This window comes from Colias croceus, chromosome 30 (genome assembly GCF_905220415.1).
Source record: "Colias croceus chromosome 30, ilColCroc2.1".
Classification (NCBI taxonomy): Eukaryota; Metazoa; Arthropoda; class Insecta; order Lepidoptera; family Pieridae; genus Colias; species Colias croceus.
This window is the reverse complement of record NC_059566.1, coordinates 3,228,824-3,250,949: the sequence shown is the minus strand read 5'-3', so window position 1 is coordinate 3,250,949 and position 22,126 is coordinate 3,228,824. Positions and strand designations below refer to the sequence as shown.

At 33.7% G+C, this 22,126-nt stretch overlaps 1 protein-coding gene across 2 annotated transcripts; it reads left to right on the top strand.

Annotated features, from left to right (window-relative positions):
- The first annotated feature begins 15,006 nt into the window (after positions 1–15,006).
- On the top strand, positions 15,007–21,619 carry LOC123704641. Of its 2 annotated transcripts, XM_045653044.1 has the most exons (6): positions 15,007–15,071; positions 15,227–15,287; positions 18,887–18,982; positions 19,091–20,812; positions 20,893–21,269; positions 21,402–21,619. In XM_045653044.1, exons 1-4 carry the CDS (start codon positions 15,049–15,051, stop codon positions 19,799–19,801), a joined length of 891 nt encoding a protein of 296 aa, XP_045509000.1. In that variant the 5' UTR covers positions 15,007–15,048; the 3' UTR covers positions 19,802–20,812; positions 20,893–21,269; positions 21,402–21,619. The 2 variants fall into 2 exon arrangements, with proteins under 2 accessions (XP_045509000.1, XP_045508999.1); XM_045653043.1 differs by having other exon boundaries at positions 15,058–15,287.
- The last annotated feature ends 507 nt before the right edge of the window (positions 21,620–22,126 follow it).

Below are 22,126 nucleotides of genomic sequence, written 5' to 3'. Positions count from 1 at the left end.
TCAACGCAATAGGCAAATTGGTGACCCCGACGTGATTGAACACGCAACTTTCTGATCGCCGCAATGACTCGACTCGCTCCTGCTGAGAGAGTAGAAGGACAAGTCAACCTTCTCGGAGAGTATCCACCTCCAGTCAACCTACGGTATCCAGTTTACCACATGCGAGATGAATTGGCCGCAGCCTACGACGTGACAAGTGATTATGCTGGGATCTGTCAGATAATGTACGCTATGTGAGTGCAAGAAGGAAAACTTAAACCCGTCCGGTGTATAAAATGACGTAAAACTCTATACAATTAATAATTTCTGGGTCTGAGACGTTAAAGTGCTAGATTGTCGCCTAGCCCCCACACAACCCGACGTGATACTACCGCAACCAACGTGATTGATTTTACAAGAAGCCATAAAAAGTTCCAAAATGACTATTGAAAACGGAACGCCGTCAACCAGAACAGCATCGGAGCTAGCAACAGTCTCAGGATCACAAAGAACTCCGGAATTTTGGTGTGAACAAGCTCATTTACACAGTTTACTAGCGCAAGTAGCTCAATTGTCTACACAAATAATGGAATTGCAGAACATTCAAAGGTTTCATTCAACACAAAAAACAAAATTATAATTATCATAATCGCTCTCGTTCAAGATCCCGTGGATGTAATATGATACGACGTGTGTCGCGAAGCGCCGGCGATCATTGTTATTATCACGCACAATTTCGCCATAGAGCTAAGAAATGTACAGAGCCGTGCGCATGGAATAACTAGAAAATCCAGAACCAGTAAAACTAAATAAGGTGCAGTCAGCGGCGGATGTCTGCACCCTCTCACCATCCCACCGCCTCTGCGTGACTGACTTAAACAGTGGTCTACGTTTTTTGGTGGACACAGGAGCCAACGTTTCAGTTTTGCCTGCTGTGAAAAAACCATTTAAAAATAGTGATAGTGATAGTTATAAACTTTATGCTGCAAACGGTAGTGAAATACGGCCTTATGGGACTAAACGCTTAGAATTAAATTTAAAATTAAGAAGACCACACACGTGGAACTTTATACTTGCCGATGTGAAACAGCCGATTCTTGGTGCCGATTTTTTGAATCATCATAAACTATTAGTGTATTATAAACCGCTTTTTTGTCAACTGTTCACCGAAGTACTCAAATAAGTACACCCAGAAAAGCTTTAAGAAAATACGAAGAAACTATTTGTAAGAAAAGAGAAAGAAATAGCATGGCACAAAGGAAAAAGAAGCGCTATTTTGCTAAGTTTCTGCCTTCGGATAGAAACTATGGTGAAAATGCAGAACAACCAGATATGGATCCGACGACTTTCGAAATGGCAAAAAAATCTTTTCTAAAAAATTTAGAAAAGACAGAAAAAGAACGGGCTCACATCACAAAGCAAACAATTTTTCAAAGTGAAAACCACCACCGGACCACCAGGCGGGAGGATATCTCAGATATATAAGCAGTTCACAAGTGGATTTGTCATTCTCGCACCAGCTCTCTATAGTTAAGTTTTGTAAGGATACGAGCGAGTTTTCTAGCATCAGCTAGAACTAAAAGTTACTCTGCGTTGAATGAAAATTGGAGTGTTACTAATTGATTAATGTTTGATTGAAGTTTAAGGTTTAAAATTTAATGTATCTTGTCTATTATCTGTTAGTATAAGTAGTTTCACTAAACACGATGTGCTCACTAATTTAGGAATTACACCTGTACCAAATGTTTGTTAAGTAAACAGTTTTCACGGCTATTTGTGTCAATTCCAATTTGTGAACCAAATAAAAAAAAATATGTAACAAAAATTATGTAATTAAATATGCTGTATCTGACTTCTTTAATTTGTAAATGATTATAATCCGTGTAAAAAATGTGTTTAACTTTAGCTTTAGTTGTTGCTAATTTATGATACTCTATGTGTCTCTATAAAACATAGTATCGTACTAGATTTATGTTTAATGTAACATAGCTGTAAGTTTCGCAATCCCGCAAAATTGTATCGTAACAATTTGAATAAATATATATTACGTTAATTAGATTTTACTTATGCGTAATCATTATTTTATTCGTATACATTTTGATCAACTTTCAAATCAATGTTATACTTTTTTTCCCTTAAATTTCAAGCAATTATTTTTGTATCAAATCACTCAAATTCAATAACATGTAGTCATCATATTGTATTTTATTTTATTTTTATGTTTCGCAATTGTAATTTATCGTATTGTAATATGACACGCTTGTTTACGAACACTTTGTATGATAACTATGTAACTTTAAAGTAACTTGTATCTACTTGATTTTTATTCATTGTTTAAATTTTTGTCATATTGTGGGGGTTTTTCTTACTATAATGTTAAATGTAATGTGTAACACAGTGCGAAACTCCAAATTGACATCGCTGGACGTATACGCCGCGCGCATTAAATATGTAATAAACCACCATAAAAAATATTTGTGGAAAGCAAAAATAAAGAAGAAAAAATTGAAAATGTCCGGTCTATTTAAATCACATATTTAGTAATATTAAAGGTATGGTGGCACTGAGGCGTATTAACGCGAATAAAATAGTTGTAATTTTCAATCAGCACAATACCGCAAATAAATTTCTCAATCACAGCGACTTTATGGAAATATACAATATGAAAGCATATATTCCAGCAGGTCAAATTGAAAAAACTGGTATAATCAGATTTGATTAGACTCCCGTCTAAACAGACGGGAGTCTATATTTACTTATATCTGGCGTCTGCGGAAAGCTTCGACCATGAACTCCAAACACGGCCTGTGAAAAAACTTTTATAATGGGCAAACTATACACAAAATGAAGAATGTTTTTCAGCCAAGAAACAAATTATGAAAAGACGCTTCGATGAGTCCCCTGGCGGATCTTCTACAATTTTAGATACATTTTACGCAGATGCAATAACGAATCTCCAGAGTAATGATGAGGACTGTGATTTAAATGAATTCGAGAGTCATTCAAGTTTCCCGAACACGTCGATATCATCGATCAATGTTAGAGATATCAATTTGGCAAGAATCTTGACATATTTACGCCTAATGGTAGGCCAGTTAGACTTTGAGCATACAATTATAACAATGTTGATGAGTAGCAAATTCATTACTACTCACATGAAAAGTATTGTGTACGACCAAATGACGCCGATCGCCAATGACAATATTAAAAAAAAATGATACATGAGGAAATGAGGCGAAAACTACGAACTTCTGTCGTAAAAAGTAATTTAAGAAAAAGATTGAGATTGTGTGTTTGATAGAACTGGCTATGTAGAACACGAATTATAAAACTATTATACTATATATTTCTTTTGTTTTATATTCATTTTTTTATTCATCGAATTTCGTACGCCTCCCTGCTTATGCCTCCGCCCTTGACGCGCCGCCATCTTGTCATATTCGTTTATGAATTCTGGCGCGACAACATCTCGATTAAGTATTCAAATCTCAAGTAAAAATTACCATATTTATTGTGTTTTTACTTTTAAAGAATACACAGTGTTCAATATTAGTACTATTTGGTATTTTCTAGAGGTTAGGTACGAAATAGGAGGCACGAACAAGCACGTTGTCGGAAGACAAGTCGAAAATCGGTGCTTTGGTATGTATAATAGAGGTGGGAAGTCTTCCTTGAAGACATCTTTCTGTATACAATTTTACAATCGTTAGGCCGCCTGTCCACCTGCAAGAAAACTTCCGCGCGAAATGTCCGACAGTCTGTCCGACAGCAACTTGAAAATCTAATTCCGCGTTTCCACCTGCAAGTAGACTTGCAAGTTGCTGTCAGACAGGCTGTCGGACATTTCTCGCGGAAGTTTTCTTGCAGGTGGAAACGCGGCCTAAGAGAGGCTTCTCACGGTAATCTCATCGCAGATAACGTATACTCGTACACTTTGACAGAAGTAATTTCTCATAAACGGTCAAATGTATTGTATTCATCCATCTTTAGAATATATAAAACCAAATTTGACATAATCAAGGAGTATATACACATATTTCTAGTTTCATTTTATTTCAATTTCATATGTGAAAGTGCTTGATGTAGCAGAAACAGTTGAGTGAAAAATGTTTAACAAATTCCAATTGCATTTAAGAAATATATTGTTAAAGAATTGCCATACAATTATTTAAATTTAAATAAAAAAAGTGGTTGCGACGTCATTGCTTTTATGATATGAATGAGTTTTTTGATTGCAAAAATTAAAGGGAGACGATAAATTATTTTCATTTAATGTTACGATAAATTTTGTCCTTAGCTCCTTCACAGCTTGTGGGTTGCGACAATGTACAGTTAATACCATGTTTAATAATCGATAAAATTATCTGCAGCAGATGAAAATAACCCAGAGCATAAAGTGCACTTAAAAGGATTATTGATGATTGCGGACTTGCCTGCCTTGCCTGCCTGCCTTGTCTCTCTCAACACCTACTGCCTTTATATTATATTTTTAGTTCTTTAACTAATGATGATAACAGATGGTGAGTGTTTGCTTGGTCTGTCTAGCTTCCCATTTCTTAGGGGAGGAGGTGGACGTAGCAGAAGGAGAGGGAGAGACTGGACCGTTGAATGCGGAGGTTATCCGTAGAACCATACTATAGCAAGAACAGGATTAAAAGGAAAACCACACAAAGACAATGAAAAGGAAATAGAAAATAAAGACTCTAACGATGTAACAGTTGGAATAGCTACTATTGAACCTATACCATGGAAGAAAATCGAACAAACAAGTTAAGTATATTAATGGAGATATGCCTTAGAAGATGAATTTCTGAAATTAAGAATATAACTTGGGAAACAGTGTCTAGACCACAAAATCGAAAGATATTGGTAGTGTATTTGTGTTTAGTTCGAAGACTATTTTATTTTTTGTTTATTTATTTATAATGAAAATATAATCTAATTTTATACCTTTTGATGTCTTTTATTCCTGAAGGGGTAAACCCTATTTTCTACTGATACGCATAAATTTATTTCATACTTGCTAATCCCTACTTTCCACTACTAACAAGTATGCTTTTTCTATCGAAACTTATTTATGTATTCATGTTCAAATAAAAAATTAAGGAATACTTTAATAAGACGAATCTAATACGCTCGTCTGTACAGGCTCGGCCGGGCGGCCATCTTGACTGACGGAACAAGATATTTAGACGGTAATTATGATAGCGTGCCGAGTCATTTTAATGAGTTAAAATAATAGACATAGCATGTATCATTTGCATATATTATGCTATAATATTAAAGGAAATATAATCTAGTTTCAAAATAAGTAAGTAAAAATGAAGCCAAGCACATAAATTTGTCGTTATAGAATAAATACCCCATTTCGGTGGCGATTTAAGCCAATGGGTTGCGTTTATTAATTTATTCGATAGTTTGGTTCATAATAGATGTGATTGAACACCTGCTCAGAAATAAGCTTATATGTTGGCTAGTCTCACCGGTGAGGCTAAGGGTTTGGTACAACATTTGGAACTCGTTGATAATAATTATTCTATAGCGCGGGATTTACTTATGCGTCGGTCTCAAAACATCCGCAGGACAATGTTGCGGTAATTTTAAACGTGCCACATATTAATAGAAATTGTAATTTACGGACTCACTTGTTAAATCCTTTATTAGTGTTACTACTGTCCACTCTCTCCTCAACACGAAGAAGAGAGTGATGACATCATCGTTAAATTTTTGTTAATGTCGATAATTTTTTTGAAGTGGCACCAAAAATAAAAAGGAAGAAGCTGCTATCGTCGACTGTGGCACGACCCGCTAGAGATGGCATATCATACATCTCTACAAATTCTGACGACGGAGACCAAGTGACGCATCTCATAAAAATTAAAATGTGAAGAAACTATCCAAGATTCCAACTAGTGATCACTGGAAGCACGCTACCACGAGGATTAAATATTACGTAAAGAATATTAACGTAAACAAGATATTCTGAAGAGAGCCTGAGAAAATGCTTAAAAAAATTAAAAGAATGTGTATTGACTCAAAGAGCTGCAGCAAAACTTTACGGTATCCCAAGGAGCACAATGAAAAATAAATTAAAAAAAAAAAACACACAAAAGATGTGGGTAGGCCGATTGACTGTATAGTTTTGGATATTACATTAAATGTTCATATGATAACAGATTATCAAAATATGAGACGTACAGTGGGCCAGACTGTGCACTAGTGTTCGCTATCACTATTCACAATCGCCTTTGTGAAGATGTGAAAAAAAATGGTTAAAAAAATAGTTTCTAAAAATGTCCCGTTCCATTATAAAAATTATAAAAATGAAAATAAAATTAGAATTTCAAATTCAAACATAAGTCATATTTGTGAAACTGAGTTAAATGGAGATCAAATGTGTAGTTCTAAGTACAGAACCCCTCGTCATATTCCAATATTTTTACATAACCTCAGTCACTACGATGCCCATTTCATTGTCCATGCATTAAACCTCGATGATGGCAAAGTTGAAGTTATTCCACAAAATAAAGAACGATACATATCATTTTCAAAACAATTAAATAATAAATCAGTAAGTTTAAGATTCGTAGATTCATTTAAACAATTTATCGCATAGTTTAGAAGATCAACTAGCTAAAAATCTTAATGATGATCAGTTTATAGAACTAAAAAGGAACTATCCTAATAATGAAGATTTTTCACTTTTAAGACGGAAAGATATTTATCATATTTATAATATTTTATTTATTTATCCTTATGAATTTATGTGTAATAGTGATTGCTTGAAACATCCATCAATTCCTGATCAACACCAATTTTGTAGTTCACTCACAGATTCATATAATTCAAATGATGTTTATAATCACGCAAAAGATATTTGGCAACATTTTAAGTGTATTAGTATGTCTGATTATTCCAATTTATATTTAGAAACTGATGTTATACTTTTGACTGATGTATTCGAAAACTTTAGAAAGCTTTGTATTAAAACTTATGGATTAGATCCTGCTCATTACTATACTGCCCCAGGTTTAAGTTTGGATGCAATGTTAAAAATTACCAAAATAAAATTAGAATAATTGTTAACGGACTATGACAAAATTGTTTTTTTTAAAGCTGGTATTAGAGGAGGTGTATCTCAGTGTAGCAATCGTTTTGCTAGAGCAAATAATAAATTCATGGAGGATTATGATAGTGAAAAACCTAATTCATATTTCATATCTAACATATTTTGATGCGAATAATTTATATGGCTGGGCAATGTCTCAATCTCTTTCTGTTGGTGATCTCAGGCTCATCGCATGGCCACCCAGATCGCCAGATCTTTGATCCCCATTAGATTTTTTTCTATGGGGTTATTTAAAAGGAAAAATATACGAAAGTAACCCGACAAATCTATCGGATTTAAAAGAAAATATCGTGCGAGAAATGAACGCTATTCCTCGGTCAGTATTACAGCGCGTCGCTCAGAATACTCTCGAAAGAATCCGCGAGTGTGTACGTCGCGATGGAAAACATTTGGATGGAGTGATCTTCAAAAAGTAAAATCCGCTTGTCTCGTCTTTCTCTTTATGACAAATATATGTATATTTTAAAAGAATAACCTCTTTTAATTTAATCAAGAAATCCAAAATCTGCCACGGGACACCCTGTACATAGACTTAAATACTAGTTTGAGAACGTTAGCTACATCAAACTTTGAAAAAGACTTTTTTAAATTAATGAATAATTCTATCTTCGGTAAGACTATGGAAAATATTGAAAAAAGAGTAAACGTTAAACTACTAACTCACTGGGATAATCGTGATAAAGTTTTTGGTGCTCAGGATTGGATTGCAAAACCAGAATTCCATAGTTTATCAATATTTTCAGAACATTTAGTCGCAATACAATTACGGAAAACAAAATTAATTTATGATAAGCCGATTTATTTAGGATTTTGTATTTTAGACATATCTAAAACCCTTACGTATGAATTTCATTATAACTACATGATTAAAAAGTTTCATAATAAAATTAAGAATATAATATATAATAATTATTATTCTATAGCGCGGGATTTACTTATGCGTCGGTATCAAAACATCCGCAGGTTAGCGGACAATCATGTTGCGGTAATTTTAAACTTGCCACATATCCATAGAAATTGTAATTTACGGACTCACTTGTCAAATCCTTTATTAGTGTTACTACTGTCCACTCTCTCCTCAACACGAAGAAGAGAGTGATGACATCATCGTTAAATTTTTGTTAATGTCGATAATTTTTTTGAAGTGGCACCAAAATTAAAAAGGAAGAAGCTGCTATCGTCGACTGTGGCACGAGCCGCTAGAGATGGCATATCATACATCTCTACAAATTCTGACGACGGAGACCAAGCGACGCATTTCATAAAAATTGAAATGTGAAGAAACTATCCAAGATTCCAACTAGTGATCACTGGAAGCACGCTACCACGAGGATTAAATATTACGTAAAGAATATTAACGTAAACAAGATATTCTGAAGAGAGCCTGAGAAAATGCTTAAAAAAATTAAAAGAATGTGTATTGACTCAAAGAGCTGCAGCAAAACTTTACGGTATCCCAAGGAGCACAATGAAAAATAAATTAAAAAAAAAAACACACAAAAGATGTGGGTAGGCCGATTGACTGTATAGTTTTGGATATTACATTAAATGTTCATATGATAACAGATTATCAAAATATGAGACGTACAGTGGGCCAGACTGTGCACTAGTGTTCGCTATCACTATTCACAATCGCCTTTGTGAAGATGTGAAAAAAAATGGTTAAAAAAATAGTTTCTAAAAATGTCCCGTTCCATTATAAAAATTATAAAAATGAAAATAAAATTAGAATTTCAAATTCAAACATAAGTCATATTTGTGAAACTGAGTTAAATGGAGATCAAATGTGTAGTTCTAAGTACAGAACCCCTCGTCATATTCCAATATTTTTACATAACCTCAGTCACTACGATGCCCATTTCATTGTCCATGCATTAAACCTCGATGATGGCAAAGTTGAAGTTATTCCACAAAATAAAGAACGATACATATCATTTTCAAAACAATTAAATAATAAATCAGTAAGTTTAAGATTCGTAGATTCATTTAAACAATTTATCGCATAGTTTAGAAGATCAACTAGCTAAAAATCTTAATGATGATCAGTTTATAGAACTAAAAAGGAACTATCCTAATAATGAAGATTTTTCACTTTTAAGACGGAAAGATATTTATCATATTTATAATATTTTATTTATTTATCCTTATGAATTTATGTGTAATAGTGATTGCTTGAAACATCCATCAATTCCTGATCAACACCAATTTTGTAGTTCACTCACAGATTCATATAATTCAAATGATGTTTATAATCACGCAAAAGATATTTGGCAACATTTTAAGTGTATTAGTATGTCTGATTATTCCAATTTATATTTAGAAACTGATGTTATACTTTTGACTGATGTATTCGAAAACTTTAGAAAGCTTTGTATTAAAACTTATGGATTAGATCCTGCTCATTACTATACTGCCCCAGGTTTAAGTTTGGATGCAATGTTAAAAATTACCAAAATAAAATTAGAATAATTGTTAACGGACTATGACAAAATTGTTTTTTTTAAAGCTGGTATTAGAGGAGGTGTATCTCAGTGTAGCAATCGTTTTGCTAGAGCAAATAATAAATTCATGGAGGATTATGATAGTGAAAAACCTAATTCATATTTCATATCTAACATATTTTGATGCGAATAATTTATATGGCTGGGCAATGTCTCAATCTCTTTCTGTTGGTGATCTCAGGCTCATCGCATGGCCACCCAGATCGCCAGATCTTTGATCCCCATTAGATTTTTTTCTATGGGGTTATTTAAAAGGAAAAATATACGAAAGTAACCCGACAAATCTATCGGATTTAAAAGAAAATATCGTGCGAGAAATGAACGCTATTCCTCGGTCAGTATTACAGCGCGTCGCTCAGAATACTCTCGAAAGAATCCGCGAGTGTGTACGTCGCGATGGAAAACATTTGGATGGAGTTATCTTCAAAAAGTAAAATCCGCTTGTCTCGTCTTTCTCTTTATGACAAATATATGTATATTTTAAAAGAATAACCTCTTTTAATTTAATCAAGAAATCCAAAATCTGCCACGGGACACCCTGTACATAGACTTAAATACTAGTTTGAGAACGTTAGCTACATCAAACTTTGAAAAAGACTTTTTTAAATTAATGAATAATTCTATCTTCGGTAAGACTATGGAAAATATTGAAAAAAGAGTAAACGTTAAACTACTAACTCACTGGGATAATCGTGATAAAGTTTTTGGTGCTCAGGATTGGATTGCAAAACCAGAATTCCATAGTTTATCAATATTTTCAGAACATTTAGTCGCAATACAATTACGGAAAACAAAATTAATTTATGATAAGCCGATTTATTTAGGATTTTGTATTTTAGACATATCTAAAACCCTTACGTATGAATTTCATTATAACTACATGATTAAAAAGTTTCATAATAAAATTAAGAATATAATATATAATAATTATTATTCTATAGCGCGGGATTTACTTATGCGTCGGTATCAAAACATCCGCAGGTTAGCGGACAATCATGTTGCGGTAATTTTAAACTTGCCACATATCCATAGAAATTGTAATTTACGGACTCACTTGTCAAATCCTTTATTAGTGTTACTACTGTCCACTCTCTCCTCAACACGAAGAAGAGAGTGATGACATCATCGTTAAATTTTTGTTAATGTCGATAATTTTTTTGAAGTGGCACCAAAATTAAAAAGGAAGAAGCTGCTATCGTCGACTGTGGCACGAGCCGCTAGAGATGGCATATCATACATCTCTACAAATTCTGACGACGGAGACCAAGCGACGCATTTCATAAAAATTGAAATGTATGATGTGAAGAAACTATCCAAGATTCCAACTAGTGATCACTGGAAGCACGCTACCACGAGGATTAAATATTACGTAAAGAATAATAAGAATAATAAGGATAAGGATAATTCTTACACTTCCCGGTATATACATTTTAGAAACCATAATTTTCGTCAAAAAGCATAATAATTTGTTCACAACCTTTAAAGATAGCTCCCTTTTCATTGCAAGAGACCCGACGCGTTTGCGCATGCCTTTGTGTGGAACTGCGCTCCTTAACAGGAATAGCTATGCAATGGCCATAAAAATCTTTAACCACCTTCCTAAGGAGCTAAGATCGCTGCCACTTAGAAAACTGAAATGTGAACTCATAAGATTCCTCGCAGAGCGTTCCTTTTACACAATGGCAGATTACTTCCAATATAAATTTTGAATTGTCATTTTTTTTACTTTGTTAATAATAATTGTAGACTTTGAAATGTACCTAATGATAATGTATTAATTTAATACATTATACATTAAGTGACATAATTTGCATGCTGTTAATAACGGCTGAACATGCTGGAACTCAATCGTTAACATCTATGTATACTTACCATGTTTTTTGACAAATAAATTAATTTGAAATTTGAAAAAAAAAATGAAATTCAGCATCTACGACAACATAAACGCCCTCGTATATAATATTACAAAGACTAGCAAGTGAAAAAGTTAAAAAATACTTTTTTAACAACGATCATTAGTGAATGTGATTCTGTTTACTTAAATTACTTCTATGTACTCATTAGATTTTATCTGATTTTCCTAATCCTTTGCTAGACTATAAATATTGAACATAATTTGAAATTGGGTAGCAGTTGCTCTACCAAAACTTAACTGTTACTGTGCTACATACTTTCTTCTTTATTATAAAGATGGAAAACTTCAGTGAAATGTGCACCAGTGCTTTCTTTTCCGCACTCATTGAAGAGAATATAGAACAATCCAACAGCGAATTCAATCAGGAGCTGTCTAAAGTTTGTGATGAAATAGAGAAGCGTGAACTGTTCGATTCACCGTATAATGATGAGTTGATTATTTCAGAAGCTATGAAGAAGAAATTAAATTGATGTGGAAAGCCAAAACAAATACTAAAAAAGCATTGTCCAAGCTCGAACCGGGAAAAAGAGCTCGATGCACGAAAACGATTAAAACAACCTTCGCGATCGCTTCTTCCTGATGCACCGCCGCGAAAGAGACAAAGGTTAATAAATATAGGATATATTTGTAAATTATTAATATGACATAAAAATACTATTCGTGTAATAAAATCAATCAAATTTTAGAAAAATATCTCCTGAACGAGTCCATTGCCGATTGACTTCGGGAACTCATACTACGCCGCCAGCGCCTAAGCTACAGCCTTGGGAAATAAGGTGTGTACGGTACGGTACAATATTTAAAAAATATAAGTACAATCGCAAACTCATCTTGTATTGTTTTCAGCAAGCAGCAAGTTGACGCCGCAAAAGCGTCAAACCAAGAGTTACGAGTAGAAGGCCATGACTCCAGAATTGACTGGAGTCAGCATAGTACTACATCTTACATTCTCTTTATCTTTTGGTTAAAGTTAGTTGGTACAAATAAACACTTTGTACAGCCTTACAAAGTGTTTGTTTCAGGTTCCTATACCGAAAAAACCGAAGCAGATCTGAAAATGTGGTTCGATAGCGTGGACTCGGAAGAAGACAAATGATGGACCGATTAACATATTACCTCATCAAATGACGACTGCTAACGACTTTGACGAGATCACGGCAGGCTTACATACCTGGCTGATAAACGAGGACCAAGAATCTGATCGAGTTTTGACAGAAATGATTCCGACTGACCATTTATCTTTTGACTGGGTTCACAACCATAACACTTTCCGAGGGAAACGTGAACTTCACAGTGACTGAAAATATGACCCCACTCGACATTTTCTTGAAATTTTTTGACGACGACCTTTTTGACCTCATAGTGACACGGACAAATAAATACGCGACTAAAAAGATTGTCGAAAATTGTACACCTCACTCAAGACTTAATTAATTTAAAACTGTGGACAGAGATGAGATAGCCAAATTCCTCGCAATAATTATCTTGCTAGGTTTGATCCCGAATCCTGTCGAGAAAAATTATTGGGGGGAAAATGGCTATCTCACACTTAGATATTTCGGTAGCATAATGACACATAACAGATTTGTGTTATTAAAACTACTTATACACTTTAGTGACACGACTGACGAACAAAGTTTGACGAATAACGAAAAAAAGTTGCAGAAGATACAGCCAGTATTGAATCACTTGCAAAAGAAGTTCCGCTCGCTGTATCTCCCGCGACAGGAGATCGCTGTAGATGAATCTCTCCTCAAATGGCAAGGTCTAATCGTATAAGGTCTAATAATAGGTCAAATTTTGCAGACAATTTTTATGAAGATATAAAACCAGATCTACTTCATTATTTCGATACATAAGATTACCCGGAAAATACTATTTACGGATATCCAAAAAAAAAAAAAAAAAGTTAGGTTTTTTTAAAGATGAGAATAATGGTAAAGTATTGAAGGAATTTGTAGGGTTGCGATCAAAAATGTATTCCTTAGAAATCCATAGATATTATAAATGCGAAAGTAACTCTGTCTGTCTATTACTCAATCACGCCTTAACTACTAAACCAATTAGCATGAAATATGGTATAGAGATATTTTGATACCCGAAAAAGGACATAGGCTACTTTTTACCCCGGAAAATAGGATAGGTTTTATCCCGGAAATCCCACGTGAACGGGAACTATGCGGGTTTTTCATTGATTGCGCGGGCGAAGCTGAGGGTGGAAAGCTAGTAGAAGATAAATTGATAGCAAAGGCAAAAGGGGTTAACAAAAGTGTTACCAAAAAAATGAATACGGAAAATTACAAATCGTATTTGTTTAATAAAAATGTATTATATTGCAGTATGCTTTGATTTAAGTCGATCAAACACACTATTTTCACACAAAAAATAAATAAAACATCTTTATCATATAATGATACCAAACGATGTATTATGAACAACAACATTGATACATTGGCTTGGGGACATTATAAATTACGCTAAGTGTAATATTTTTTACTTTTATTTCTGTGTGTATAAACAACATTTGTACTGATTGTAAATTTGTGATATTACTATAATGTTATATAATAGTTTATTACATATTTAAAATGTATTGTTTGATTGTAAATAATGTAAAATAATTGTAGTTTTTAAGAAATGTTATTATTGTAGTTAAGTTTTAGATTTATGTGTTATGCTTAAGACGGTGTACGCGGTCCGTGCGCTGTTTGGCTCAAATATGTGATTTTTCAAACCAGATTGTCCATCAACCACTTATCTTACAAACATATGAATTACTAATAATTTTAGGAAATTTTATTGTCTATATAGTTAGTTAAGAGTTTTTTCCAATTAATACAGTATTTGTGAATACCATCAAGATAACTGAGCCGATGAGTACTTGATTTCACTTTTAGTGTCAATTTCGAAGCTAAAAATATCTGAAATTACTTACAGATGTAACCAACAAAATTTTTTAACTAACTGCAAAAATCCTTATTAAAATAGTTAGTTAAAAGATTTTTTTATTTTAGACTCCTAACTTGTGAAAATAAAATCCGAACGATTTCAATTTTTTTTAGAAATTATAGTCAATGAAATGATTATTTTCGCCAATATATATGTCTTAATGTAATATAATTTACACATTTTGTAATAGAAGAATGTCTTCTTTATAAGAAACAATTTAAAAAATCAACTAAAATATCCCTATTATTTTTCTATAATTTAAAAAAAAACTACTATAAAACTCTGCGCGCGAACCGATTCAAATCAGTCGGCAGCGAGCCTTTCCAGAGAGAGGACATGTCGCTGGTCGCGACTGGACGCTCTCGCTGACCCCTGTTGACCTTTCCCGTGCGTACAATATTATAGTGTAAGATTCGTCGAATCTTAGTACTTTAGTAAGTAAAATATTTTATTTTTGATGATGGTTTTTTTATAATGGACATTATTTGATAGTGACAACAAATTATGTTTTAGACAGAATGGGAAATAAAACGAAGCTATTTTTAGGAAAGAAAAAACGCAAAAATTTAGAAAATATGGTTACGGCCAGAGCTAAAAGGTCGGTATATTTGTGTTATATATTAGCTTCCAACCGGGGCTTTGCCCGCGTGAAATGTACTTATTTTCGACTAATCAAAAGCGCCTGTACCTACTAGTCTTCTTTAATAAAAACATATTTTGAATTTGAATTTACGAGTAGGTTTATTCTTTCAGAAGAAAAATGAATACAATTGAAGTACAGTCGAGTAAACCCAATGATGCAGATAAAGGCCAAGTAAGTATTTTAATTAATATGGTTAGTTCAACAAATTAAATTTTTGACTGGTTTTGATATATATTTTTATTATATTTATCAGTTGTTAGATCTATTTTCATCATGTACCTCCTATGTAATATATGAGTAAATAATAGAGTAAATAATGAAAATTGCTCGGTGAATGAAAAATTAAACAATGGTATGAATGAATGAATGAATGAATATTCTTTATTGCTTATAAATAAATAAATACAAGTGGAAAAGCACACAACATATAATATAAAACAAGCAAGTAGCGATCTCTACCAGGCAACCCTTCATACAAAGGAAATACACAAAACAAAAGTGGGTGAGCAAAAACAAGGCAATACAAACAAGGAAAACTGAAAAAAAATTCTATTACATATATTACGTTATATTCAAATACACTATCTAAACATATCTATATATATAACTAGCGGTCCGCCCCGGCTTCGCCCGTGGTACATGTTTACGTTTTCTCTCCATAAGAACCATCCTCGTACTTCAAGGAATATAATAAAAAAAGAATTATCGAAATCGGTTCAGCCGTTCTCGAGTTATGCGCTTACCAACACATTTTACGATTCATTTTTATATTAGCTGTCGCTATAGTAATTATATTTCAATTTTATCTTTTTATACCTGGTAGAACTGGCCGACGAATAAAAAAAATCGTATTAGAATAAATTACGGAACAAAAAAAGGATTGTAACTGAATTAGGTAATTAGGTATGTTTGTTTCTGGGTGCACCGTTTTCGACGACGCGACGCGCGACGTAAACGGAGTAGAGTATAGGTACCTACTTTGCTAAAACAAACTAAGTAATAAAATTGTGTGTCTGTCTGAAAATTCGCTAAAGCATATTTTACCAATGTTTGCAAGTTTGTGATTACTTTGATAGTTTACCGATTTATAATAATTGTATATATCATTGTTTAAAAATATTCAAACACAATATGATATAGGTACTGATTTATCACTGGTTTCAGTGATGAACTGATGAGTCAATGTTAGCCACAATACTAATCACTTTCGTCATACATGTGTATGATTGATGTGATTTGCAATGTGGTGAAATTTCATAAAAATCACGGGCCAATTTTTTGTTTTGAATCCCACCGAAAATACATATAGGGGCCGTTCATAAAATACGTCACACTAAAATTAACTTTTTTTGACCCCCTACCCCCTGGTTGTCACGCTGTGTCACACTTTCTGCGACCCCCCTGGAATTATTTCGTCACAAAAACTAAGACCCCTCCCCCCCTAAACATGATAAATTTTGATTGATAATACACAAATTTTATCAAGTTACAATTTATTGTAATAAATATATATTGTACATTTAAATATCTGTATATACGAAATAAATTATTTCTATCATTACAAAATTAAAATTAAAAAGCCGAGAGAACGAATACTGAGTAAAAATTTTTAATGAACGGCGAACGTCACGCTGCCGTAGACCCCCTGTCCCCCCTTGTCACATCTTGTCACACTCCCGAAACCCCCCCCCCCCCCTGTATGCGAACGTATTTTATGAATGGCCCCATATTATAATATGTATAATTGCGTTATTAGAATATTTAATTACTATACCCACGATCAATTATTACAATATAGTCTCAAATGCATACTAGAGAAATATTGCAATTTGAATGCATAGCATACAAAAATAAATTCACAACACAAGAAATTCCGCGCGCAAATCATAGCGCGTGTCAATGAAATCAAGAATGTATCAAGCCGACGAGCGACGACGCCGAACAAAAGTACCTACAATACCATTGACCTTCAGTGTACAAAACAGTCTACAGACCTACGACCACGCTTCGAGTTGCCAAACAACAATAATGAGTAATAAATTGTTTACAAAAAAAAAAAAAAACATAGATTTCTGAGGTCATTAGTTTTATTTTATTGTTATTTTTTTTTGAACGATTGGAAATGAATTACTCAATTATTACACTAAGATAACGAACGCGAACGCGCACGACATCTAGCGCGTCAATGTTTTTTGCTTGGCAAAAGTCACGCACACTACTGCAGAAGTGTCGAATTTTGCCGGTATTTCACTGTTGTTTTTCTAAGTAAATAATGTAAGTTATTGATAAAGGTCGATCGCGGACGGCGCTGAATCCACTGCGGGTAACGCAACGTGTGTTCGCGGTTCTACAGAACAACGTCAATGGATAAAACTGAAAAATTAAGATTTTTTTTTCTACGTGTTTTTTCAGGATAAAAAGTATCCCATTTTATGCCCAAGATATTATATATTATATATATATATATATATTATATATATATATATATATATATATATATTATACCAAGTTTCATCGAAATCGAACCGTTAGTTTTCACGTGATGCCTGAACATACAGACAGACAGACAAATTTTTTTTTAATCACATATTTTTACCCGACTACGGCAAAGCAAAAGGAGGGTTATGATTTTGACAGGCTATGTATGTATGTATGTATGTATGTATGTATGTATGTATGTATGTATGTTCATCTGTTCCCTCGTAACTTCTAAACTACTTATCAGAATTCGACAAATGACATATCATTAGAAGCGTCTTAATTGTCCGCTGGTTATAGGCTATATGGGGTTTCACAAAATCTAATGTGGCGCCCTCTAGCGGACAAAACATACAGAGTAAAAAAATAAAGTTAAGATAAATATCCCGTGTTTGGTATCATTTGAAAGCGCTTTACTTGTACATTCTGAATATATATATTATATTACTAGCATTTGCTCGTGACTTTACCTGTATTCATGGGCTGATTGCATATAATTCACATCTTTTCTTTCATAGCTTCTTTATTAGTTCATCAATTTAACTTTTGTTAATATTATGCACCACAAATACACTTAAACACCAAAATAGTACAAATAATAAAAAGTAAAAAAACTGAAACCCAACTACGACAATAACCGGCGCTGAAAAAGTATAAAACAAGATTTCAGAATACTGAACTGAACAAAGTTGCTAATGTAGTTGCAAGTAAATGGACACAGTAGATTCTACCAAGATGCCTTCGTTGTAAATTGACAATAATGTCATACAATACTATTCTGAAGTATGCAATATGTATTCCACTATGTAGAGATAAATTTTCATGTTTGGAAAGGCGTAGTCACACGTTACATATACCTATCTACCGTAGCACTTTGACAACGTGTGACTGCGGTTTTCCAAACATGAAATTTATCTCTACATAGTGGAATATTGCATACTTCAGAATAGTATTGTATGACATTATTGTCAATTTACAACGAAGGCATCTTGGTAGAATCTACTGTGTCCATTTACTTGCAACTACATTAGCAACTTTGTTCAGTTCAGTATTCTGAAATCTTGTTTTATACTTTTTCAGCGCCGGTTATTGTCGTAGTTGGGTTTTAGTTTTTTTACTTTTTATTATGGTTTGGTATCGATCCAGTAACACCCCCTGCTATTTATTTTTTCAATATTTTCAATGTACAGAATTGACCCTTCTACAGATTTATTACAACTTATATGTATTATTCTATACATGATGATCCAATAGAATATTAAGTTCCCCGCTCTAGCCTTACTTTGTTTTAGGATATATTTTCATCGTTAATTGAAGATTTTGTAATACCGGAAAATAGAATGCAAAGTACTGCAGAGGAATTGGACGATATTCAAGAATTCGAAATTGTAAGTATTATTCGATGATAATAATATTGGAATTGTTGTAATACAACAATTGAAAAAGTATGGCACAGTATCCATTGTTAATCCTTTGTATAACCATATTTGTTTTAGGGTGTGGAATCAAATGTTTTAACCAAATCCCTATTCCGAATTGAAGGTCGAAGAATTGTTGACTTTAATCACTTGTTTGACCAAATTAAAACATTATCTGATCACAATCCGGGATTAGGTTGTTCAATAAGCAACATGCAAATAATAAGAGAGAAGCTTATTGGCTTGGAGTCAGTAATTCACTTCCAATGTAACATGTGCAACCAAAAATTTCAAATTAATTCTTGTGAAACTTCACCCGATGAGTCCAATGATATGACTATAAATCATGCTGCATTGACTGGCGCAATGTTAATTGGCTGTGGACGAACAAACTTAAATGAGTTATTAACAGCTATGGACCTACCCAAATTGAATCAAAAAACATACAATAAATGTCATAGTGACGTATCCAATTGGTGGGCAGTTGCTGCAGAAACTAGTATGAAAGAGGCAGCTAAAGAAGAAGGTGAGCTAGCAATTGAAAGTGGAGAAATTATTGACGGAATTCCTGCGATCGTAGTTGTAGCTGATGCGTGCTGGTCTAAAAGATCCTATAGAAATAATTATGCCGCAGCATCGGGAGCAGCTGCAATTATTGGATTCAAAACTGGAAAAGTCTTATTTATGGAAGTAAAAAATAAATATTGTATAGTATGCGCCCGATCTGTATCAAAAAATCAGTCGCCACCCATCCATCAGTGCACTAGAAATCATTTAGGATCATCTTAAAGTATGGAACAAACTAGTATAGTCGAGGGCTTTAAAACTTCAGTCACCACTCATAACTTAATATACAAAACTCTTATAGCAGATGGAGATGCAAGCACCTATAAAAAAATATTGGAAAGCAGGCCATATCCTAATGTACAAGTGCAAAAAATTGAATGTTCAAACCACCTGCTTAGAAACTACAGTAGTAAACTTATGCACCTACAAAAGGATACATCTATTCCACTTTCCGAAAGAAAACTGCTAACAAATGAACGAATAACTAGACTTCGTACAGCCGTAAGAGCAGCAGCTCGCTTTCGCAATGCTCAGAACACCAGCAGTTCCGATAAAATAATTAAATTAAGGGATGACATAATTAACAGCCCAAAGCATATTTTTGGTGACCATACTTCATGTGATGATTATTATTGCACAGATGATAAGAAAGAAGAGCAAAATCTGGTTTCTTTGGCGAAATCACTATTTAGAAAAGTAATGGTTCACACAACACAAATTGCTCTAAATTCGAAAAGCTTGCTATATAATTTAAATAATAATAGAGCCGAACAATTTAACAGTATTGTTGCAAAGCACGTAGGTGGCAAACGCATAAATTTTTCCTTGAAAAATTCGTATACAGCTCGGTGTCACGCTGCAGTTGTAGCTTTCAATACTGGTAAAGCTCTGTACAGTTTGTACAAATCAAACTTTGCAAAAAGCCCGAGGAAATCAATTAAGGTACTGGAGTCGAGACGTTGTAAGAGCAACCGCAATCGTAACCTTAGACGTAGACCAGGCTTTAAAAAAAAGCTTGTGTTTCAAAATGAAAGGAACGACTATGGCGAGAGATGCCAAAAGCCGGATTTAACGCCAGACCAATATGAAATTGCAAAAAATATATTTTTGCAAAACTTGAAAGGCCTGGTAGAAAAGCGTCATGAGGTAGAACGAGACACAGTTTTACAAGCTGAAAGCGCATTATGGCTGGAGCTCCGAAGATGCCTATTAACAGCCTCATCTTTTAGCAAGGTATGTTTTTAATACTAAAAACGAAAATCATCCTGAAGCATTTTTGTTGATTTTATTTACAATAATTTCTCTTTTTTTAGGTTTGCAAAAGGCGATGTAATATTAGCTCTGCGCCACTCGTGAAGTCTCTCGTCTATTCCTATTGTTTGAACAGCGTAACAGCCATCGAATATGGAAAAACTAACGAGAAAACCGCTATCAAGCAACTGGAGCAGCAGGAGGGTATCGTTGTGCAAAAATGTGGACTCTTCATTGACCAAAAATATTTTTTTTTGGGAGCGTCACCAGATGGTTTATTCGAAGAAGGGATCGTCGAAATGAAATGTCCCTATTCGGCGCGTAATATGGATGCTGAACAGGCCATAATACAAAAAAAAATTAAGTTTTGGAAAATTGATGGGTCAGTTAATACCAACCACGACTGGTACTATCAAATCCAAGGCCAGCTCCATGTCAGGTGAGAATCACTATAATTTTTTTTATTATAGTTCAAGTGTAACGAGTCGACTCGGCTGAGACTGTGCGTATTAGGTATATTTAAGTTTAGTCATTGATAGAAATACATTTAAATTTTTCTTTTTTTTTTCAGTCAAAAAAATGTTTGTCTGTTTGCGGTGTGGACAGGACCAGAATTCGCCGTGAAGACTACAAAAATTATTAGAGACGATTTATTTTGGACGACAAAAATGGAACCAAAATTATTATCTTTTTACCATAAATGTCTATTGCCGGAAATGATTGACCCAAGAAAAAGTCGGTCAATGCCAATCAGAGATATACGATTTTGAAATAAATACTTTTAAACTTCGCTTGTTTTTTTATTAAAACAATTACATCCAAAATATAAAATCAATAAAATAGATCCTAAATAAACAAAAGTATCAAAATGATTCGTGCTAACTGTGCAGCGCTCACGCACACAGAGAAACCATTGTACTATTGTAATGTGTCGCAGCGCGTACGTTAACGATAGATCGAGTAGATTTGAGTTGCGCTAAATTGAATAAGCCCTCTTAATGCATTTTGTGTATATGTAACTAAAGGAAACATGTTGAGTACATATAACACGCATTAATTATAAGAAGATGCATAAGGCCACCCAGAATAACGATTGCGACATCGCACACACCTGCGGTTCCAGAAAGTATTACGGCAATCACCACCACCGCGACGCTGCCCCGCCGAAGACGATGGACACTCTTGGTTCCAACATTGAACCGGAGGGACGTAATTTAAGTTAGATATAATTAAAATGTAATTTTTTTTTATTACAATAAATTATTTTTAAGAAAATTTCATTTTTTTACGCCTTCG